The sequence below is a fragment of the Protopterus annectens genome, chromosome 9.part0 (assembly GCF_019279795.1).
Source record: "Protopterus annectens isolate FY-2018-M chromosome 9.part0, PAN1.0, whole genome shotgun sequence".
Taxonomy (NCBI): Eukaryota; Metazoa; Chordata; order Ceratodontiformes; family Protopteridae; genus Protopterus; species Protopterus annectens.
The window spans coordinates 1,030,355,886-1,030,381,510 of record NC_056743.1 but is presented as its reverse complement, the minus strand read 5'-3'; the positions used below and the strand labels follow the sequence as shown (position 1 = coordinate 1,030,381,510).

Below are 25,625 nucleotides of genomic sequence, written 5' to 3'. Positions count from 1 at the left end.
ATAACACTTTTATAGTATTTCTTAGTAAATGGTGGTAATGCGTCTGTTTGAATTCTAGTGACCTACTATGGTTGCCTTCTGATAAAAAATGCTGAATCCAAAATTTACTTTTGTTAAAAGATATGATATTTGAGAATTAAAAAAAAATCGAACAATGCTTGCAAATATTAAGACAATAACAAAGTAGTACAATTTGTGAATATAATAAAAGAAAATAAGCAAAATATAAGGAGAGGAATAAGTTGACCATACATTATATGCAAGATAGAAGCGAGTTCCTAATATGCAAGTTACACAATGATGCATGAAAAATATATAACAAAATAAGTAATAGGTCATAAAAGCCATATAATCTTTCTGGCAGGAGAACTAGGCTGTAAATTTCAGTCATAAATTCTGGGATAGATATAAAGGTTAGTGTAAGAATATAAAGAAGGGACATTAGAAGGTTAAGGAATTAAAGACAGGTGATGCTAGAAAGTAGGATATATCAAAAAAGTCTATTAGGAGTGGGGAAGACGGGACTAGAACAGAGTACTAAGATGGCGTGGAGCACGGGCAGATCCAATTATTGGTTAGATGTTCTTTCAGCCTAGACTTGAAGGAATAGGAGTGGGGTTGCTTCTGGAATGCTATTCCATGATTTGGCAACAGAGTGAGAGTGCACACTAACCCCAATAGATCTTTAGGATTTGTAAATAGATAGTAGATACTTGTGAGAGGAGAGTAGGTCACAAGATGGAATATAGTGTTGAAGCAGTGATTACGTAGTTTGTAAAAATGAGGAATTTTAAAGTGTTTTATGAGTTAATGTTAGTTGATTAAAGGTGAGAAGATGGGGTAGTTGGAGCCAATATAGGGTCTTGAGAGCAGAGCAATGGTGAGAGTAGTGGGCCTGCCCTGTGGTAAATTTAGCTATTTTGTTATAACATTGATTAAGTTTTGCACTGAGGGAAGAGTGAAGATGGTTAGGATAGGTGAAGAATATAGAAGGGAGGGTAAGAGATAAGTGGAGGAAAGGGTTACTCTTGTGGAGTTAGAGATGAATTGCTTAGCCCTATACATCATGTCCAATTTTTGATTAGTTTTTTATGTTGTTGCTGATATGTAGGTTAAACTTAAGATTGATGTTAATAGTTACATCTAACAGTTTTGTATGTGAAACCAAATCAACTGAAGTATTGTTCAGAGAAGTAATAGTAAAGTTAGAGGTATCTGGAGAAAATTGTTTTGGTAAAAATAGTAGAAGTGTAGTTTTTTTAGGTTAAGTAGTAAATGGTTGTTGGAGAGTCAAGACTCAATGGAACTGAATGCTTCTTGAGTTAAAATGTAGATGAGAGAGAGAGTTCTGGCAGATTAATGTAGAGTCATCATCATATTGAATTAGGGGGATCTATATTACATAATCAAACTTTTAAAAGTTCAAACGTCATATGGTCGACACCATATGACTGAACTTTTAAAAGTTCGAAAATGTAATAAAAAAACAAAACAAAGAAAAAAACCTACCTGAACAGTTTAAGCAGCGGTAAGCCCCCATGCACCCCCTGCTCTTTAAATATACCAAGTCTGAGATCGCACTACAGTGCAGAAAAGGGAAATCTTCCCATTCCGCACTGTACCGAGATCTCTGTTGAAATGCTCAAACTTTTAAAAGTTCGATCAAATGGTGTTGACCTTATGATGTTTGAACTTTTAAGAGTTCGACAACATGATATAGACCCAAATTAGGATGCTTTGTTTGGTGGCAGTATTAAGATAGTTAATAAAAATGTTGAAGAGAAGTGGCTCTAGTAATCAGCCTTAGGGTACCCCAGGGCTAGCACTGCTAGCAAGTAAGTAAGGAGAGAAGTTAGAGTTCCATTTGTCAGATTGATATCTATTAGAGATAGCTAGTGAACCATTATAAGGATGTTTTGGTTAAGCCCAGAAGAGATAGTTGGAATAACTGTTGGGGGTGGGAGACAATATCAAAGGCTTTGGATAGATCTAAGAACAGAGAAGAGACAAAGTTTCCTGAGTCACGAGCTTTGCTGACAGTGTCAGTAAAGGATAGTAGAGCAGTGATAGTGCTGTGTGCTGGTCTGAATGCATGTTGGATGAGAGAGAGAAGATTATTGTCAAATAAATATTGAAGAAATTGTTTATGGATACATTTTCCTAGAATTTTTGATAGTGGTGAAAGAATAGCAACTGGACTATAGTTAGAGATTTCTGTGGCGGTACCACCTTTGTGGAGAGGAAGGATGAAGGATTTTTTCCACAGGGAACGGACATAAGCCTCCTTGATGGATCTATTAATGATTATTGAGACTGGGTAGGCAATTGAATCAGCAGCCATTTTTAGGAATTCGTTAGGAAGATTGTCTGCAGAGGGGGAATATGGCTTGAACTTGCACAGGAGGGATTTGATGAAGGAATTAGGAACTGGTTGAAGGGAAAATGTGGAGTGACAGGTACTAGGAGGCTGAGAGAGGGTAGAGCATGAGAAGGAGGGAATTTGTTAGTGATGGAAGCTATGCTACCAGTGAAGTAAGAGTTAAATTGAGTTGCTATGTCAGAGGAGGTACTATCACAGGAGGATTGAGGGGAGGACTGACTTCCTGATTTTTGGATTTTTTTGATAGTGTGCTAGAAGGTTTTTGGATTGGATTTGTGTTGATTTTGTGGCTTTGCATAGAATTGTGTTTTGTAGAAATTAAAATGTTTCTTTACAAGGTTACAGAGTGTTTGAAATGCTATAAATTGAGTGTTAAGTTTTAGGTAAGTTTCCAAGTCTTGTCTCTTTTTTGCAGGAGTGATCTGGTATAGACAAAAAGCCAAGGAGTATAGCTGGTTTTGACTCTTTTCCTTCAGGTGGGAGCTAAACTGTCTAAAGTGTTTAGGAATGTAGAATTAAATTGTTCATCTTCATCATCTAGTGGTACGTATTTAAGGAATGACCAGTTGATGGAGTTTAGTAAATTTGTAAAGGCCTGCTGGTCAAAGTTAGATCGGTTTCGTACTGTCTTCTAGGTGTGTTGTCTACATGAATGTGAAATAAGTCTAGTTGTACAGATGGTGTGGTGATCACTAATAGAGGCTGGAAGTGTTTTGGATCGAGAGAAATTGTTAGGATGGGAGACCAAAATCCAATCAATTATTGAACCATTTTGGTTTGCAGAATTGGTAAAGGCAGTAATTAGTAGAGAAAATCCAAATAGGTTTATGCTATCTGTGGGGAAATTGTAAGTTAAGTTTCTGTCAGTCAGTGTTGACATTACCTAATATTACTGTTTACAGAGAGATATTTTCTGATGCCTGAGATAAGATACTTTCCAGAGTTGATAATTATTATCAGATGGTATGTATAAAGCTATAATACAGAGACTTTTATTATTGTTTAATTTAAGGTAGGTGATCAATAATTCAGGTTTTTCAAAGGAGGGTATGGATTGATTGTGAGGGGTTAAGGAAACAGAATCAGGATATATTACTGCAACACCACCTCGTTTACTTTTAAGTCGGTCAGCTCTGAGCATATTAAAGCCTGGAGGAAGTACTTTGGTATACTTTATGTGTGGTTTAAGCCATGTTCCAGTGACTCCTAGTATGTCAGAAGCCTGTGCAGTCATCCAAACATGCAACTCAGAAATTTTGTTACACATGCTACGTGTGTTTAATGAGATAAGTGTAAGCATATTTTGTGTACCTGGAATATGGGTTGAAGATGTGGATTGTGAGATGTTTAGACCAGGGTTGGGGGGGGGGGGTTGTCACCACAGAGCTGGAGGAATTTCAAGATTGTATAGTTAAATAGGATTTCATTTTGGTTTATTGTTAGTAAGTGTAATGTTAAACAGGTATAGCTGTGTCTGAAACAGTTTAGGTTTAAAGAACAATGTATTCTCTGTGTGAAAGAGATGAGTGGAGATGGGTAGGGAGCAGTGATTTGAGTTATTGTTGTATGAGGTAGTGTCTGTAGGAGAGCTTAGCACAGGTCAGATAGGGGGCAGATTTGATGAAAGTGAAGAGAGGAAGAAGAGCGTTAGAGATAGCAGAGTAAGGAGAATCATTTTAGATTAGGGATTATTAAAGAGGTAAGCAGATAAACTACTAAAGTGGATAATTTGAGGAGAGTAATAAAGTTTGTAGAAATGAAGGAAGGGGAGTAGTATGTAGACAGGCTGTTAGTGTGATATTAATAGGAATATGTTGAGATGGAGTGTATGGATGAGAAGGGTGGAGCTAACAGAGGAGGGTCTTGATGGGGGTAGAGCTGGCAGAAGAAGGGGTGTGGTGTGGGTAGGTTTAAATGTAGAGATTGAGGCAGTGGGAGGTATTGGGGCCAGGGTAGGGGAGTGAAGAGAGCCCAGAGGGTGAACGAAGTGGGATGACACCCCGAAGAACAAAAAACAGCAGGTAAGTACTCAGAAAAAAAAAACAAAACTATCAGTGAGGCTGCAGCAAACCTATTTAAGATGGTGGTTATAGGGTGGGCCAGAGACTGTAATTTGGCATTGTCTGAGGCCATAGACATTAACATTAAAAAGGAAAGGTCTAAACTGTCTTCATCCCAAAACAGTGACCTTTCTAAGGATTATTCTAGCTTTGGTCAAGAGCTAACAGCGGGTATTCTTCATACAGTAGCTGTTTTCCAGTGTACATTTTTGTGGAAGTATTTCTGAAGGTCCACGATTTCACAGCTATAGCCATCTCATCCATGCTGTTTGCCAGGCTGTACATAAGGGATCCCAGCACTCCCCTCCCCCTCTCAAAGGAAATATCGTCATAGAGGCTTGTCAGTCACTGCTCAGATAACTCTTTTCTTCAGATAAAAGTAGGGATAGTCAGACTTCTTAAACCTGTAGATATTTCCTATTCTCCCCATGTACTAAAAGTGATTCTAATGACAAGTGTCCCCCTCCAAGTTCCTGGGTGTGTCTACTAGGAAATCAACAGCTCAAGGTCCTTTGCCTCCTGCTCAGCTAAAATTGGATATTGAAGTTATAGGTTTCATAGTAGTGAGGAAAAGCCTATATGCTCTCCATTTAATCATAGTTCAAATTCACACAAGCAACACAATAATGCATTTCATTAAAAAACATAGAGAACAAAATCATCCTTTCTGCTTTGGGAATATATTTCTTTATATTAAACAACCTGTAAGATTCCCTAAATGGCTTTGTACCTCTAGTTTGTAAATAGAAGCTGGTAGAACAGATAGGTAAATACATATTATATTTCTGGTGTTTTCCTGTCTCCACGTCCAGTTGGAATCACCTTTCATCATATTTCTTACCAAAGTTAGATTCTATATTTTTCAGTTAAAGGTATTGTTTCTGTGAAGTTTGTTTACACCTTTCCTCCACTACCTGTTATTCAGGGAGACTTAAACATCAGAATGCCATGTACTGATGATCCTATTAGTTCCCTTTTGACTATGACAGATTTTTTTTGTTCTTGTTCCATAGCTGTCTCTGGTCCTACACTGATCACTTTTCCTAATGTCCTATCATCTACCTTTACCATCTTGTATGAACCCAAGGAATCCAGAATTCTGATGAGTCATGCCTTAGCCCTGAAGTTGTATCTTTTACCACACTTTAAGCCTCAGAACTTTTCCGAAGTCCTTTTGGCTGCAAGAAAACAATGCTTCTGTATGGCCCCCAGTTGTGGACATTCCCTTTGTTCTTGTACACTGGCACTCTAGAATGCTTGTTCTCAAGTCATGTGTGATACACCTTTCTCTACATGTTGCAGTGAGTACCTTCAGGAACATTTTTATTTCAACTCACCAAACATCTCAATCATATCTGCTGTGACTTCAGCAGAGCCTGCTGCTTTCCCTGACTTCATTTTGCTTTGTGCTGTTTATAAACTTCTTCTAGAGAGGTTCAGCTTCTTCTTCTTTTATTATCAGCTATGCAGGGTACAGTACAACTTTCAGAGTTTTTTGATGTCCTCTGGACTGGTGAGTAGATTATTGCTGGCATCCCTTATGAATGGCATCTGACTGTCTTCTTTACCTTTCTTTCTTTGCCTTGCAAACTGATAGAACTTCTTTGCACCATCTGCTGGCTAACCTTCCAGAAGCTGGTGAAGTTTCTCCTATGCCTTGTTGTTTGCCACAGTGACTGCTCTCTTAGCCAGTATTCCCCCTCTTAGCTTGGTCCATCTTTGCCATCTCCCACATCGTCCTGTACGACCTCTTCAATTTAAAAACTTTCTAGACTCCTGCATTCCACAACCAGATTTCATTATTTACCGTATTGCCATACCTGGCTCAGGCACATACCTGTTCATGCTGTCTTGAGATATTGCTATTGTTCTTTGGCTCCGACAGTTTCTTTTTCTTCCTGAGGCATCAGAGCCCTAAATATTTCCATGAACTTCTGTTTTCTCATGCCAGTCACAATTTCCTGGTTTTTAATTCAGTCTCTGTTGACTTAGAGGCTTCTCTGACTAGTGCTTGCAGATGAGTGTAACCACCAGTGGTTTATATACTGACAGCCAATCACTTCACTGTGGATGACTTTGCAGTCTCTGATTTTAACCTAGTGCCTTTTCCTTACTAGGAGGAAGTCTACCTGACTTGCATGTATGATCTTCTGACAGTCTCTTTTGACAAGCTACATGGTGGCCACCATTTATCCACTTGCCCAAAAGAAGTCTACAATGGCCTCTCATTTATTCCTGTTGCACCACCCACGTGGACCCTTGCAGTCCTCATATTCTGTTCTGTTTTAATATGAACTTTCATCTCGTCTGTTAAGAATAATAACTGATTTTGTCCCACTTTATCTAGGATATCCTGCAACTGCTGCCTAAATGTTCCCTTTTCTTTGCCAACACAGACCTGCCTTGAAGAATATGCTTGGATTATGAAGACCTCCCTATTTTTACATTGGGTTCTTATTGCTATGTGTCTGTCACTGATTCTCTTCAAAAGACTGTCTCTCACCACAGTTCTAACTCCATTTCTGCTCTATCCTCCCTGTGTGTAATAGACTCTGGATCCCGGGTAAAGGGACTTTACTGCACTACCATTCCACCTTTATTCCTGGATGCATGGGATATCCAATTTCTTCCTTACTATCACATTATCCACTTCCAAACTGTATCCTGTCAGTGAACTTGTTTTCATTGTAGCAATCTTTAGTTATTTTTTGACAATTGTTTGGTTCTACATCCTACTTTCTCTCCATTACCGAAGGTTAGTCTGCTTTGTAAAAGATGAGAACTTTGGGATACATCCAAGACTTGGGGATGCTGTGAAGTGGGAAGATGAGATACTCAGGATTAGAGGTTAGTATGGTGCCAGTGATGACTGTAACTAACATACATGGAAGTATAAGGACGATTTCACTGTGGCTTGATTTAAAAATCTGGGATACCACATGGAATTACAGTCATGTTGCAGGAAGAAAGTCAGTACTTAGGGGTGACTAGAGTATGGTAATGGGGAACTGGACATAAAGAAGCAGCACTGTTGCTGGGGAGTAAGGGTTCCTGTGCACATGGCAATCTAACAGGCCTATCAGAAATCAGCTTGATTGGATCATGAGTATGTATTTTCTAATTGGAAACTTTCTGTTTTTTTTCTAGTTTCTGGCATTTGACACACAGCTGCTGATGGGAAACCGACGCTATTCTTTAAGCCCTGAAGAACATATATACGCAACTCTCAGCATCTACTTGGATATTGTCTACATCTTCTCATTCTTTCTGCAGATTGTTGGGGCCATCCGTAAAGATTAGCCTTAGCATATTCTAATGCTTGTACTTGGGCAAGTGGAATGTAAATGCATTTTCATTTTCAGACAAAACATGCAGCTTCTAGAACTAGGCCCTGGGCAAACATGCAGCTTGTATAAAAGCATATTTATTTAAAATATGTATCGGGGTAGGACTCTGTAAATGTAAAGTAAGGTGTATCAGCCCTCCGTGCATGGTACATGAAAATGAGATTTTATTGGAAAATACACAACTTCGTACCACAAGTGATTTAATGTATTATAAACCAAAGATTCATTAATTTTTTCCTAATATGCACTCTGATTGGTTAGTGTCCATTGTGTTAAAAAATTTGCTTGTGCATATTAGTTCCTTTAACATAGTGTGGATGTGGACATTTTTCTTTTAAAGCAAGTGCTGTACTTTTACTTTAAGAAGATTAGACTAAATTTCAGTGTTACAGTCTGACATGTGTATACATTTAATGTTTCCATTCGGATCATTTTCAGAAGTGTGACATCCCAAAGAGCCTCCAGTGCTGATTGCATAAAGTGATTGAGTCAATGTTTAAACCTCAGCTGCGAGGGTGGACAGATTTGATCACAAGTAACATTAACTTCAGCTGTATGTAATACCATAAGCTCCAAATACCTTTTCTAGGTTTACAAACAACAATTCTAGAACTGCTGTTGTGTATCCACCAATATCTCTTTTTATACTGTACTGAACATTGATTTTCATGCCATGTACATTGGCGCATGGTTCTCTTACCCTCGGCTACTGACATTTGCCCTTATTACCCAGTAACCCATTCATTCCATCGTCTTGGGTATGGTGAAGTCCTACCATATCCCTTTTGATAGGTGGATACTTTTAAATTGTTAGAGAAGGCCTTGTGATATGTCTTGGTGAGTTTTTCACCTCATTTTCCTAAGGACGAGAGTCAGGAACAGGCACTGTATATATAACTTGGAGGGGATTTGTAGGTGTGCAGGGGACTCCTAAGGGGGTAGAATAAGGCCAAAGTAATGGATGTTATCATTTAAGTTGCTCATCTGCTCATGCCCTCCTCTGTTACTGGATGGTAGCCTGGGTCTTCAGCTAGGAAGTTCACACTCTGGCCTCTACTAGAGCATTTCTGTGCCATACAGAGAACTCACTTCCTTATCCAGGATGGGTAAGATTTTGTAAGCTGCTCAACCCCCATACCTTAGCTCCTGTAGTACCTGAAAAGCTGTGTGAACTTGGGTAATCTGCAGTGAAGTAAGGGCTCTATTCCACTATGCCATAGAGCTGGTTGCACATGGCACTGTTGTGAGTACTGACTTTACATGATGGACTTGTATTTTTAAAGCTTTCATGGTATTTGCTTGTAAAATGTGAAAAGATGATCTTGTTTTGGACTAATTTAAGTAAATACTGTAGAAAATGTCTGAGGCTGAATATCAGAAAACTGTGAAGATTTTCTACAAAGTCATTTAGTACAACAGACTTGAAGCTTGGATGAAGCAGATAGGCACCACATGTGAAGCACCATTTTCTATGGCCCTTTTTAAAATATTCTGACAAGTTTAGTTTGCATATGACTAGGTTTCAGGGTGTAGAAATGTTTACATAATATATTTTTGACAGTCACCCAGCTGTTTGATTTCACTATAACCAATGTGAATGTGGCCCTAAGAATTGCAATCACTGCTTACACAATGAACAACACTCTCCACTGGTAAAATAGATTTAGTCTAAAAGTGGAGTTCAGTGATGGACCCTTTACTAATTTAGCTACATCGCTCATAAGGATCACGCCTGACTTGATACCTTAGTAGTATTCTGGCAAAGTAGGCACCTATAGAGGTTCAGGTGCTTGTTTGAGCTTCCTGATCAAGAGAATTACGGTATATTTTTTTCTGTCGAGGCCCCATTGTACGCTCTCATCCTGCTATCAAGAATGCTTGTGTGCGGTAGTGTTAGCACTTGTGGGTGTTTCTGTTCAGAAATATGCAGCATACTACCTACTGCTACACCATACTGGAACACTACTGTCCCACAGCCACCACTACGAAGTGGAATAATTCTTACCAAATCATCACTGCTTTCTCCACAATAGGAATAACTCTCTGACGTCCATATCCCTCCCCCCAGGTGAACATCCAGCAGCCTGTTAGTATCAGACTGCGAGGGATAAGAGAATAAGAGTGTAAGCAGATAATGATCTGCACCTTTTGAAGCAAGTTGCTTGCTATAGTTTTAAGTAGAAGAACCTTTTTTTGTCTTCAAAGTGAAGACATTTTTTAATTTTAAGCTGTGTTTCTGGCAAATCAGGAGTCCAATCAGCCTAAAAGCCAATCTTGGATGTTCAGCAAAGAGTTTTTAGCTTATAGTCAGTCACACTGCCTTTTCTTTTTTGTATTAAGATTTGAAAACCTGGTAAAGGAGCATGACTCTTTATTAAGTCAAATATTAAGAATAGCCCAGAAGATATTCCTTTGATAGAGGTTTAATTTAATTGCATCTTCCTTTAGAAAAACAGAGCTACCCATACTAATAAGAATACAAGTAAATGGCATCATAATTATTAATGCTGTCCAGTAAATAATTGTGAAGTATTTTAGGTGGGATTTAATTATCTGTGTTGTAGCCTTGGTAGAGAATTTCACTGTGGTTGTCTGTAATGCCACTGCTAGATGAAGAAGATAAAATTGTTTTATCCTGGGGACACACCCTGATATAGGACAGCTTTATGGGGGCAGTATCAGCTGATAGTTTGGTGGACATGACACTAGATGACACCATTTGGTAAACATATATTTATCGACTGTAAAACAAGCAGCTAAAACAGTACTTTTGGTACTTGTGATCCTTTAGGACCCATGGTAGAGCCCATCCTGGGATATTTTGAAGTTGAGTGTTGATGGCATGGTTTCAGGTGTAGGAGTGCAAATTTCAACAATGTGAATCATCAGAATTTACAAATATATACATTAAAGGGCAGAGTCAGTGTTGTTGCTAGATTTTACCCCAACTTAATGATGTCAAGGAGGGTTTCTTAATGTTTGCCATCTTATTAGCATGTGCAATTGACATTATCAAGTGTCTGAAATAGCATAAAATATTTGCAGCAAATGGAGTGTGTGTGAAGCAGTCTGTAGACCCTGTGTGACTGGGGTGTTTGCACCACTCTCTGGTATACCAAGCAAGCTGATGGAGCGGTCCACTCACTGGCCTATCATTTTTTAGGGAGGGGGCTAGTCTTGATCTCTTTCTGGAGTGTTGCAAAGACGAGTCATGGCTACACTGGTTGAAGAGGCCAGTCATTAACAAAAGCAGTAGGCTGGATACTAGACACTAATCAGCACTGGGTGGGTAAGCATAGGGGCCTGGCGTTGATGAATGTTCCCCAAGTTCTAGATTCTGACTGCTGACATACTTGAGAGGCAGGGGATGCAGGAGACATTGACTACTGTCATGCTGGTTGTGCATGGATATCTTTTTTGTTTATGGTTTATCTGGCTTTTCCATCTGGATTGAGGTCCATTTTCAGTGGAGAGCAGGGAACACTGCCTGGTTAAGTGAAACACTCAGAGACATATGGTATGCAAATAGAAGCTAAGAGTCTCAAAACCAGGACTACAGTATGAAGCTATTTAATAACTTTAAGCCTTAATCCTCTGTGGTAAACTACCAGTTGACAGATATTTACAGCTCAGTCTTTTACAGTCTGGATGGGTAAGGTTGGAGGAAACTTAATTAACTACTGATCTATCTGTGTGAATTTGAGACATGCTCAGTTTGCACCCAGGATAGTAATCTAAGGTAATGAAGATCTTGTTACTGATAGTTGAGATGTGCAAGTTAGAAGCTGGCATATTCATCTTGCCAGATTTTTTTTTGCACACTGTACTGTTGGTAGGATGGTTGCTGTGAGAGTAAAGTGTCCTTCAAGACCTACAAATCACCAATGTAGATCTATACCTAAAGATCAAACTGTAAAAAATGCACCAGGAATCCACAAAGCTTTTGAATTGAGAATGCACATCATTAACTTTGACAGTATTTGGAAAAAAAAAACATGCATTTTTGCAGAGATCTTGCACCCTAGATCCCCAACCCCTGCATCTCTACATATGTTAACTCTGACATTAGGTAACCTTGTGGCTAAGGATAAACCTCCTTGCCACTACATATCTGTGATTTCACTGAATTAATAGAAAGTGTTCGACTAAACATGGAAATCAGTAAAAATATACTATTCCTGTTGCCCTTAACTCTGTTGTGATGTCTATCCTTAAAGACACAGCATGTCTTTAAGGATACTTTGTATATACTTTGCAGCGTGACAGTAGCAACCTGCACAACCCAGGATAAGGAGCCTTTATGAGCAGAAGTCACTCAATGCCCCAGATTTTACACCTGGAATGAACACAAAATAACTGGATTGTATTGGGTAGGGAGTGCTGGCATGAACACAAAATAAATGGCTTGTAGTGGGTAGGGAGTGATTAATGAATGCCAGTCTCTTAACTGCTTTAAACAATGCTGTTAACAAACATTATAACGATAGCAGAATTATGTCTGGGTTTGTCTTAACTTCTTTTTTTATCAGAAATAACCATTTTTCACCAGTAGAAAAGCAGCTAGGAAATATAAGTAGAAATGGAGGTGGAGTGGAGTGGCTGTGATAAAAACTTATTACTGCACTAGAAATAAATTAGACAAATGCTTGGCTGTTACATCTTACTTTAACATTTACCTACGCCGATAACTAGCTCTATTTTGCTTGTGGTGTATTTGCTAGTTCTGAAACACTGGGTATGTAAGCATGTATATTATACCACCCTGTATACTGTATAAGTACAGAAATGCTCTTTGTAATTCTCTCTGGTTACATTTCTTATCTTGGAAATTTAAACAAGTAGCTGCTAAGAATGCATTTTATACTACAAAGCCAGTCATGGTAATTTTAGTCATGAGTGGTAATTCTCATAAATGTTCCACACGTTATTCTAATTATAGCAATATGTTAAGTGAAAATAATTTAAAGAAAGGCATTCAGAATTGTAAATTTTGTATTTCTAGAGGCATCCTGTCAGCAGAGATGGAAGACTGTAGGTTAGAGTCCTGTCAAAATCTTCCAAAAGCAACCCAATTTTGATTGGGGTTTCACACAAGGTTGGGGGTTAGAACCTATGAAAAAATTGGGAAGGCAGTTTAGCAGCCCATAAAATATTTCCTGTTGTATCACCAAATAGAAGCCGTTTACAATCCAAGCTACTGAATTGATGGAGCAGGAAGACTAGAACTGCCACCTGTTTGTTACATGACTACAGCTCTGAAACACAGAACCTTGCAGACATTTGTAGTACTACAAAATATTTTAATTATGGAATTAAGTACACATTTTCCGAGCTGCAAAATGTCAGGTTTTTATGATGTGACTTGTGATTTTCATCTGCAGGAAAGGATACAGGTATGCAGTTTCTCACTATGCCCAGGCTGGTATCTAAAACTGAAGAACATATATTCATAGATACATTCTGAAGTCAGTGATATTGAATGCCAGATTTCATGACTGTCTTGCACAAATCCATTTAAGAAAGGGTTTCACATGACACTAAAGCTTCACTCTGTTAGTCTGAACAGTAGGGAAGCTTTTAGCTATGTCAAGTTATGTTATCCAGCATCAAAGAAAAAAAACAGTATTATAAATTAAATACAGGAAATGAGCTAATCTTCTGTTTTGTTATGGATTAGTTCTAAAAAGCAGATAGACACACACACACACACACACACACACGCACACACACACACACACACACACACACACACACACACACACACACACACACACACTATTTAATGCCTACCATTCCATTCAATTTTTAGAAAGGATTTCTACCATGCACGAATGAACAAGGAATAAATTCTTGAAATCTGGAAGAATAAGCTTTAGTATACCATTGCAGGAGAAATATAATAATAGTTATCAGCAGGATAATGTTCACATAATTTTAACTTTTGGAATAGGAGAAACCATAACTAAGAATTGATCTGAAGATGTTTTGCAGCCTTAATGCCTGGGAAGAACAGACTTGTTAGGACTGTGGTAAAGAAATGTTATATTTTACTGATGGTAGGCATAGGAATCTCAAAGATGATCACATTGCTACTGGAGGATACAGAGGACAGAAATCAGCAAAAAGCAGTCCCTTAACTGTTATGGCCTTATGTTTATTTGGAAGATATGGGATAACTAATTAACAAAATACACATTTTAGGCCTGCTTGGTATTAGTCCTCTATTATGTCTCTATAAGTCTGCAACATTTTAATACAACCACATCTGGTTGCAAGTGTCAACCATAAAGCTAAATATCTGTGATCAGGAAACTAACGCAAAATTCAAAGGAAAAAAAAACTACAACATAGATGGAGAAAACTCCCACAGCAACACAAACAACAAAATCTTTATTTATATAAGGGGATGGAGGCTGTCTCCTATACCAGTAACATGTGGGCTTTTCCCCCACATCCCTTACATATATATATTTATCCCACAGTCACACAGCTATGACTACAAAAAAAGCTAGCCCCGATTCATCATAAATTGCAAACCTGTTATTGAGAGACTGCACACTGAGAAAGCTGCACACATTGTTACTGAAGTAAATAGCTGAAAAATAAAACCCTATTTGACTGAGCAGTCACACACACATTACAGGGAAAATAAAGCAAAAACAAGACACAGCAATAATCATGTCTGCATGGTTGGTTACAACCCCAACTCAGACTTTCAATCAAAACAAGGAGTGCTACAAATGATTCCTAGTCAAAATCAGGTCATGATCTGTAGCGAGAACACATTTACCTGCTGTTGTCAGATAGTTCTCTCACCTAACTGTAACTTTTATGGGAAAAGAATCTTCTAGACTCTCTGTCAAATGCACACCTCTCTCTCTCTCTTATATATCTATATCTATCTATATCTATATCTATCTATATATATATATATATATATATATATATATATATATATATATGTGTGTGTGTGTATGGGATTGCTACATTCCATCAACACAGTACAATGTCGACTGCAAAAGATTGGCAATGGAGACACACTGACATTCAAGTGAGTAAAACTCTTGCCGCATTCAACCAACAAAAAACCAAAATAACATCAGTTTTTGCAGGGGAACAAAACTCCGGCACCCCCCACACCACCTGCTAATTATATGTACTAACTCCGAGATTGCAGAGTCCCTGCGGAAAGGGAATATTCACTCACTCGAGGATTATATTTGTGACTGCACTGAAGGATCGAGATGCATGGTGACATGGGTGCTGGTATTATATATATATATATATATATATATATATATATATATATATATAAATCTATCTATGGGTCCCCTTCAGATGGTCGAACTTTTAAAAGCTCGACTTTCAAATGGCCGAGACCATATATATATTTGTGTGTGTTTGTGAGGTTATGAGGTTGTAAGGCATATGTTTGAACTTGTATTTTTAAAAGAAGATTTCGGTGTAGTGGTAATTGTGGAAATGGGAATGAGAGCGAACTTATAGTTTTGTCTTGGCAAGGGAACAGATTTAGTGGGTTACATGTGGGAAAGTTTTTCTGTTTTTGTGTGTGTTATAGTGTATGTATAATGTTTGCCTGTGTTTTGTGGTGAAGCCTTTAGGGGAAAGGGGTTCTGGCAACATAAAGTGCAGGTTTGGGGTTAAGGGCAGTAACAGGGTACAGTTAGCACATATGAGTAAAGTGAGAAAGAGGGAGCTTACAATAGATGCTAAAAGTAAGTTGAAAGTTTTAGACATTTTGCAGATGCATCTGTATAGTGCACTCCTCTGCATTTCTACATTATTTTAAAATAGACAAGTCATTAATCATAGTTTATTGCACAATAACATAATTTAAGATGCTGTGTAGACTTTCATAATAATGGTTTTGTCGTTTCTAAGGACAACATTTGTTTGTCTTTTCTTGCAGGTGCCTGACCTCTATGTGAAATATAAATAATAAAGCTAAATTATTATATGCTCACTGAATACTACACAAAACATCCTGGTACTTGGGAGAGTTATTAGTCATCTTGGAAGGATTTCAAGAGATGTTTTGTAAGTGTGTACAAAACAGGACATATACAAAACATTGCATTTTTATATTTTTAGATTCAAGAGAATAGTTTTTAAGATGCAAATGACTTATATGAACATTAATTCTAGAACTGTTGTATTTTCCTTGGCAGCATCAGACTTGACTAATGCAACCAATATCCCTTATTCATAAACATCTGTGTAGCAATTTCCTGGTCATAACTATGTGCTACCCTACACACTGACCAGCATAACTGACTCAGAGGGCAGGACAGTATATCATCTATTCAGACTTGAGTCACTGGCCTGCATGGCTGACTTAGAAGGGCAGGCAGTATATTGCCCATTCTTAGGCCAACAGGATTTAGATAACCGGTGTGGTACTGAAACAGTAACTTCATTGCACGTAACACTGTTTTTCTTTTCCTCTTTTCTGCTGTATTGTAGGTCAGATAATTACATATTACTGGGTGCAAATACACAGATAGTTTTTCAAGTCCTACAGCTGTTTTGCTCTGCATTAAACTAGCCTTTAACTATTGCAAAATTTTAATCTGTGGTTCTCCTTGTAACGATAATCTACCTACTTTCATATAAAACATAAGGTGCCAACAGTCCACAAATGTTAACATAGCTTAGTTGGCAGTCTGTTATTCTCTCAACTTCCCTTATGTATATCAGTATCTGTCTGTCAGTCTGCCTTCCTGTCTATACATATACACAATAGTTACCGAAAAACAGATATAACCTTTCAAGAAATGCTTCCTTTAAACAAATTGTTCATAAACATAACTTCTGTAAACTACTAGCTTCACCAGAAAAGTCTTTATTTTTCCTAATCTGGGGATAATACCACTGGAATGGCATGTAACTTTTGCCAAAAGTCTATTTAAAAGGAGTAGGTCCAACTGGTCCTTCATATGGGTTTTGAGTAAGAAAATACAATTTCCATTATGTCCAGAATTATATTTTCGGTACAATATATATTAAAAGTTCATCATATTTTTATATAACACTATTCTAATTTAATAGGTATTTTGTATTTCTATCTCGTATAAGTCTGTCTTCCTTTCACTTTCTTGCACTTCTCTACAGATAACCCCTTTCATATATGACATAACACTGTACATATCATACATTAGTAAATTAAGCAGTTATAAAAGTATCTATTTTGAGTAAGATTACCGTCTAATAGCTGAAGTATATACTCAGAAAGTGCTCCACCAACAGTTACAGTTATCATTTTGTAATAAAAAGTCTAAACTAAGAGAACTTCTTAAATGTGTCAGTATACAGGGTCACTACAGGATACTGTATAGTTGCAACAGCTTCATCCTCTAACATTTAAAGCCATATTATTTAGGTGGTGTTGTATTTAGATTTACTGTATATGCATTCCTTTCATTAGTTTAGTAGTATACTTTCAGACTGTAGGCACAAGAATGAATTACACTTCTGTGCCACCCCCATCAAGAGTACACATTGTATAAATTGTATCATCCTTTCATATGCTGGATATATGGAGTTAATGCAGTTAATATGTAAGACTTTTACTCTGCTTCTTTTGGTAGGGGCAAAGTTAGACTGGTTATATATTCTACAAGCCTTGTGCATAATATGTACTTCAAAGTAAAATGTACAGTAAACAAATAGTAATGGAATTATCAAATGCCAGTATTTTTGTGCTGAGATATGCATTCATACTTTAATAGAATATTGTTTTGTATTGTTAGCAATATTGAAGTTATTTCATTCATTCATCTGGAAACTTTTGATAAGGTGGGACATGTTCTGCTGGCAGGAATTCAAGCATTGAATCAAAAAGGGATGCCAAGCTTATACACTGAAGAAAACAGGCTTTTCAAACTTTCTCAGATCCAGCATTACAAATTTTCATTTAAACAGAACATTCAAATGTGTTTTTTAATATTTAACATGTGTAGTTATTTCAAGTATATGTAAATTTGCAGCTTGTAATACTTTATTATTTTGAGTGCTGATAGTTAAGGTCAAAACTCTTTTGATTTGGAAACAGTTGCATATTTGAAGCTATAGTGTTTATTTTAATTGTATCATACAAGACCTGCTGCATTTTTTTCATATTTACAAGTAAATCAAGAGATACATGCATGGCTGAGGCAATAAACTCTTTGCTGTGTATGGGGTTAATTTATTTTCAGATTTGTACTTCCTGTATGTTGCTAATAAATTTGAAAAAATCTGTTGTGCATTTCAACTAATTCAATTTAATGTTATATGCAGTCTCTTTTAACCGATCATCTTCTTTTTTGGTATTACTTAAAGTCTTTCAGATGAACTGTCAAAGACAAACATGGCTGCTTGGACCTCTGCTTTTAAAGTCATTATATACGTAGTATCAAGGGAAATTCTGCTTTAGTTCTTCCATTATTTATGTGTCCATTTGTTGTCACTGCTTTGAAAGACTTTGACCTCTTTTATGAAAGTACGATTATGTGAGATACTGTATTAGCAAATTGCTTAGAAATGTTCAAGCAGCAGGTCATATTAAATGCAATGATCTCGGGCAACCCTCATTACTGCTGCACTAATGAAATCAAGGAAGATACCCCTGGTTGATGACATATCCTGCACATGTAGAAACCTTTTGTCATTCACTTCCTGTATGGATTTAGCAGCAGAAAGACAGACAGAACAGAAGACAGGGAATGGGAGAAAGAAAGAGAAAGATGTAGAGAAACTGATAATTTTATGGACTGGAAAACACCAGGACAGGAAGCAAGGAAATTCAAGAATTTTTCATATATAGTGGTGAACTAATCTTAGATTACAACTCTGAGAAAAGACGGATGGCAAATGGTGCCTTCTACACAAGTAACACTTAAAATCCATTGTTAAATTGTACATTGAATAAAAAAGTAATGTCAATGATGGTGATACAAAAGAAGAGATAAAATATAAATGAGCTAGAATTTTCTTCTTTTGGCTTTTCCCCGTTAGGGGTCGCTACAGCAGATCACCTGTCCGCTCATGATTGGCAGTAGAATTTTATGGTGTCGAGTTGCCAGCCCAGCACCCAACCTTCCACAGAAGGCACATACATGCATGCACTCATGCCTAGGGCCAATTTAGAGTGTTCAATCAACCTATAGCATGTCTTTGGGATGTGGGAGGAAACCGGAGCACCTGGAGAAAACCCACGCGACGGACATGCAGACTCCACACTGAAGGCACTCCAGCCGAGGATAGAACCGGAGAACCTCTTGCTGTGAGACGACAATGCTAACCACTGCACCACCGTAGAGCCCAAATTGTGAGATTTACTGAATGACCATACTTAGTAAAAGGAACAGACTGTAGCATACGTCATAGAGTAAAATACTTGGTCTAGGGATCTAAACTTCTGCAACATAAGCTGTCTGTGGAGCATACTCTGTTTATATTCAAGTGCAGCTTAGATCTATGGATGGGAAACAGAAAGTTTACCCCCTGTACTACTAATGGACAGAGACAGCTCCTAAATACTTTATTTCATGCATGGGTCCTCTCAAGTTATATATGTTATAATCCCAGTTTTTCTTAATAGGGCTGATATATATATATATATATATATATATATATATATATATATATATATAGGATGGGTAAGGCCAATCTCTGTCCAGATGGGATAGGTTATTTCAAGCACAAAAAGGGAAATTGGCAAGGCTTAATTAATGGCCCGCAAGGACATCTAGCTACTTACCTATAAACCTAATTGCAAATTAGAAAATAGACTAGCATCCCTGCAACAGAGATTTCTATCATAATGGCACAGCAAGTTTTTATCCTCAGCTCAATAAGGAAAAGATGCCCTAGATAGGTACTGGTTAAATGTTGAAACATTTCCACAGAAAGATTTGATCCTAACCAGACTGTGGTAAAGGGCCAAACTCCTGAGAGTATGGACTAGTACAGTCTTCACAAACCATGACTATTCTGGCTAAACATGAAGTAAAGGAATACATTTATTCCAGTGATGAGATTGCTTGAAGATAGAGAACTGAGATTCATGGTGTTCTACCCAGCAGTGTTTCAAGTTTTCTTTCCAGAAGGAACAAAGACTTATAGACTAGGAGAGGACAGCAGAAGAAATAAAAAAGTTCTAAGGAAAAAGAGAAAAATGAGGATACGGGGCATTAATAGCATGTCCTAAGCTCTATCCTTGTACTGTGTATCCTACAGACTGCTGAGAGGCAAGCAATGTCTGGCATACAAGGCATCTCTGGATCCTATTATGAATGATCACTTGCATATCTGCAAAACAAATAGCCTCATAACTATCGATTCTAGGGACTTATACTTTGCTTGTGACATAAATAGGACATGTTTGAGGAACAGGTATATCTCTAAGATAATACTCATTCTCTGGTACAGGCCTCTTATCCAGGTGAAGCACAGTTCTTCTCTGATCCTATTCAAGTGTAACCTAGACCAGTGGATGGGAAATCAGATGTCTACCCCTGGTCTTGTACCCATGTCTCTAATGGTCAGAGGCAGCCTGTAATTGCTTAAACACACATGTCCTAATCTCTGTATCCCCTTAAAATAACACCTAGGGCATCAAAACTTACAGGATAAATTTGGGAGTATGGGAAGGTTCTGGGACAGGAATCTATCCTTCCAGCATGTTCTGTTTATTGTGGTGACAAGGTTTAGGTCCCTAGAGCATGTAGCTCAGAGGGATTGGGATTTCTTTAAGTGGAGCATGTCCAACACCTCTGGGTTTGACATAGCTTTGTATGTTAGGCAGAGATCGCCTATGAGAAGCTGATATGTGACAGAGTAAAGCTAGAGTTTTTTGAGACAGTCTGTGTAGGGCATCTGTTTGAGGCCAGTAATCCTCTTTGTGAGGTATTTCTGTGGCCTTTCCAGTTGCTGTAGATGTCTTGCGAAGTACATTCCAAAAGGGGTGTTGTACTCTATAATGGGTCTTATGAGTGATGAGTAGAGGAGAACAATGACCTCTTTTTTCCTGGATGAGAAACCTTTTGTGATGAGGTGTGCCACTTAGAAGAATTTCCTGATTACTGTGGAAATGTGATTATCAAAGGAGAGACTACTGTCCACCTGTGTCCCAAGGTCTCTTATCACACTTTCGGTGTTAAGTAGACTACCACCTATGTGGTAATTCATGGGTACAGAGTTTTTACCAAAAGGGATGACAATGAACTTTTTGGCATTGAGCTTGAGGCCATGGCTTTGACACCAGGCATCTGTCTCAGTGAGGCCCTTTTGTAGGATGTCCACATCGTTTGGAGTTTTGATTATGGCTCCTAGTTTGCAGTCATCTGTGAACTTTGTTAGCCAAAGATCTTCTGTGTTAGCCTGTACTTCAGAGAAGTAGATACCAAACAGGAGAGGACCTAGGACTGAACCCTGTGGTACTCCACTTGTTACTGGTCTGAAGATGGATTTAGAGTCTGCTACTTTCACAGTGTGGGTTCTGTCAGTGAGCCAGTTGACAACCCATCTTGTGACATAGGGATTTATACCTAGTTTAGTGAGTTTATCTATAATTCCAGAGTGGGGGATGGTGTTGAAAGCCTTGGCGAGATCTAGATAGGCTGTGTGAACCACCTTACCCTCATCTACGGCTTTGGTGACTGCTTCAAAGAAGTCTATCAGGTTTAGGAGACATGATCTGCCTTTTACAAACCCAAACTGGGTAGGGTCCAGAGTTGGAGATTACCAATGTCATTGTTTATAAGTTCCATGATGATATGTTCCATAGCCTTGCAGACCAGGCTCGTCAGGCTAATGGGGTGGTAGTTCCTGGGGTCTGTGGTGGCTCCCCCTTTGTGGAATGGGATAACCATTGCTGTGCACCATTCAGTGGGCACAAAGCCTGAGGTGAGGCTATGACTGAACATGGTACTTAGGTGGGGTGCCAGTTCATTCTGTAGTTCATGTAGAACACAGCCTGGGATGTTGTCAGGTCCCATGGATGCTGTGTTCTTGGCTTTGGAGAGTGTGTTTTTTACCTGTGCAGCCATGATTACAGGAACGTTGCATTCTCCTGGTATAGAGATGGGCCCTTTATGGGATGAGAGAGGGGTAAAGTTAGCACTGAACCTATCTGCCAGGATGTTGGCAATATCAGTTGGTTCTGTATATTTAGTGCCATTGTGCTGTAACTCAGAGCAGATCTGAGTGTTGCCATTGAGATTCTTGACATACCTATAGAATGCTTTGTGGTTGTCTTTAGAATCAGTGGCGATTTTGTTTTTGTAATTAGCTTTGGAGGATTTTATGAGGGATCTCAGCTACTTACTGAGGCTGACCACAGAGTTCCTCCAATCATGGAATTTTACTCTTTTTTGCAACAGTTTTTTTCTTTTGTTGTAGAGTTTGTTTATGGCAGGGGACCACCAGATTGGCTTCCTTATTTGGAGGATAGCATCTTGGTTCTATTAGGGATTGCACGATCCATGCACTCGTGTAAGTGCTTATAAAGTGCAATTGTATAGGATTCAGCAGTCGTACCTCTATTGTCCGTCAGCATGGGTGTTGTGAAGTTTGCCATTTCTGTCTTAAGAAACGTGAAGTTGGCTTTGGAGAAAGTTTTTATGGTGGTTTCCCTAATGGGGGTGGGGGTGGGATGTGGATGTCTAGGGTGATTTGCTTGTGGTCGGATATGACCAACAAGGAATTGACCTCTGGTGTGGAACACCGGTTGCCCATGTTGGTAATGACCATGTCTAGGATATTGCTGCCCCTGGTGGGGGTGTGGATAAGTTGATCCAAGGTGTTGGAATTTATGAATTCCAGAAAACGTTGAGCACACGAGTTGGTACATGAGTAGTTTTCCCGGTTAATGGTGGGGTAGTTGAAATCACCCATTATTAGTGTGTTAGGTTGTACCCTAATATTTTCCAGTGTATCAAGAAATGAGGACTGGGAATCCCAAGGCATGGTGGGGGGATCTGTAGCAAGCTACAATTTGGATTGCGGTCTTGCTCAGAGTTAGTTGCACTTGGATAATCTCGGATGCATTATGCTGAGCAACTAGTCTGGAGGTGTGGATATCTTTAATGATATATGGACACGCCTCCACCTTTAGTGCTTCGGTTCAGGTTAGGTGGCCGAAAGGTGTGGTATGAATTATAGCCTGGTAATGCATGGGTGCTCTCTGGAGCCTTGAACCAGGACTCTGTCACTGCACAGATGTCAATGTCCTCCATTTTAAGGAGTGCCTCGAGTGAGTGCATTTTGATGTTTAGAATTCTAGCATAAAGTAGCATTACCCTCAGATTTTGCTTGCTTGTACCTGTTATTGTGGTGAATTTTTCATCTGAATCTTGCCTAAAAAAGGAACTATAGGGGTGGCAAGAGCCTTAGCCAGTATCCAGAATCCCAAGGGTGACAGGTGCAGGCCATCTCTGCAAAGCATCGTGGTTTGTCGATCATGTCATCCCAGGCAGACAGATACTGGCTCCCCTTAGAATGACACCAGAAGCTTAGCCAATTGTTGAAGTCAATCATTTTGTCCTTATACTGTGGTATCATTCTGGGTGATGGCAGGATGCTACTCAGGGCTAGGGTCATATCTCCCGGGCTACAAGATCGGACAGCTTCTCTCTATCTCTTTTCATGTAGTCCAGGGAGGTACGTCTCCGGTCATTCACACTAACATGGACAATGACAGAGTCATATTTGTACTTGTTGTGGAGTGACCTGAGTGCATGCATTATATGACAGATCCTGGCACCTGACAGGCAGCTGATAGTAACTCCTTGTTTAGCCTGGTGAGTGGAACATCAGTGTGCCTGACTATAGAGTCACCTATGACTAGAGTGTTGGGTGCATTGTTATGTCTTATGGGCTGTGGTTGAGTGGCACACTGAGTTTGTGGGCTATGTGTCATTTGAATTGTGTTGGGGGGGGTGGAGGTTGCTTGTGTTTCTACTTTGGAGGTCCCTGTTGCTTGGGTAGATTTTTTTTTGAGAGCCTCCGTGAATGTAGGTGTGTGTTTTGTGTTTCTATGTGTGTGTTTTGGTGGTATAGGTTTTGAGGGACTATGTGATGAGTGTGGTGTGGTGCAAGTGTTTACCTTCAGTCTTGGGTGAAGAGAGCTTTACTTCCAGTTTGGTTATATAAGTGCATCTCTCACAGGTTGTAATATTGGGTGGTAGGAGGAGAGGGTTGTCTGTGTACATGAGGCAATTGCTGCATTGCCCCAAGATGCCCAGATTCATCAGGTAGACAGGAGAAAACACCGGAAGCTGACCCTTAGACATGCCTGGATAGGTGCCTATTTATTAAGTACTAAAAACTGTTTTCCTCTAGACAAGTGAGGAAAGTTGAGTGCTGTACTAATTTGTAGCTTATTTAGTGCTTACAATGAGTTCTGAACAAGTGCTGAGCTCAAAGAAACAGATTTGAGTGCTGAAACTAGAAAACTGGCTAGTTCTAAGAAACAAAATTAAGCTAGAAGGCTTCCCTCCAACACAGAAAGGCTTGGGGGCTCAGAAGCTTACAAACAGTCATGGATACAGCAAATCTATATCTGGACTAGACGACTTACAGGAAAGGCAGGAAACAATCTTAGAATTATTTTTTTTTTGTAAAGTGGAAAGGGGACAGGAGGAGCAGAAACTAACTGGGTTGGCCTTCTCAAATGTTCTCCCTGGATTAGTTAGAATGAGGTGATGACACTAGACCGGGAGGAGTGTCCCAGGTCAAATTTGCAGTAGGGGCAGGCAACTGCAAAGCCACCAAGTATAGGGAGGGTGGGAAACAAAAATCAGAACAAACAAACCCAACCAGATGCTTAACAATTGCAGAAAATTCTAGTTAATACCTCACACACAGTGAAACTAGCTAGCAAAGTATATGCGGACAATAAAAGTGCTATAAATAACTCAGAAATAAGCAAAAAACAGGATACTTAATGTTATTCAGCACAGATTAGTTAGCTCAAAGCCCTTCCTCCGACTTCTTCTAATTAGCTCAGTGTGAAATGGCAGAAACACTCACAAGTTAACTTCTTAAGTAAGAAAGTTGAAACCTGAAACAACTTTAAAAAAAAGCTTGAAAGAACCAATGAGGTGCTTACTCCAAGGTGTAGTCCAGGCAACCCCAGTCAGCAAATGATCACAAACAATTCACTCTCACTGAAATAATATACTGGCTTTGGTTAAGCTATGATGGCCTGGAACATGTGCTCAGACACACAGCTTCTACTAACAAACAACTAGGCCCAAAACACAAGCCTGAATATGGACAATGCTACACTACCACTACTTAGGTAGTAAAAAACTGCAGAAATGTTTAAACAGATAAAGGATCAAGGAGACTCTAGAGAATGCTTACAAATGCAAACAAGGTGTATAATACACTCGTAGCAGGAAATCAGGACAAACAAGCCCAACCAGATGCTTAACAATTGTAGAAAATTCTAGTTAATTCCCTTACATACATGTACTAACTCTAGCCACAGCAAAGGAGGAACACCATCAATGGATGAACAGACTACATGCAATAATGTTCTTGAAGCCCAAGTCCCAGAATGGGAAACATTCTCAATTAAGTGCAATGTTAAGGAATCAGGCTTTGCAATTTATGTATTGACTATATGCATATTGACTACTGGTAGGGAAACTGATTAAATATATAGGCAGAAGTTTCCAGAAATGTGCTTTCTAGATCTTGCCCAGACACCAAACCTCAAATGTAAGCATTTTGTCACAGTTAGTGACCACCATAATGCCATCATGTGCAAATCCAAGAAACCAGTCAAGACTGTTTTCTTTTGTAGAGGCCTTACCGGTTCTGGTATGC

At 38.8% G+C, this 25,625-nt stretch overlaps 1 protein-coding gene across 1 annotated transcript in view; it reads left to right on the top strand.

The window, feature by feature from the left end:
- The window catches only part of FAIM2 (Fas apoptotic inhibitory molecule 2), a 257,188-nt gene extending 243,045 nt beyond the window's left edge, over positions 1 to 14,143 (top strand). The window contains exon 12 of the mRNA XM_044083822.1: positions 7,588 to 14,143. Coding sequence (XP_043939757.1) covers positions 7,588 to 7,740 — 153 coding nt within the window. The 3' untranslated portion in view covers positions 7,741 to 14,143. The remainder of the gene's footprint in view (positions 1 to 7,587) is intronic.
- The last annotated feature ends 11,482 nt before the right edge of the window (positions 14,144 to 25,625 follow it).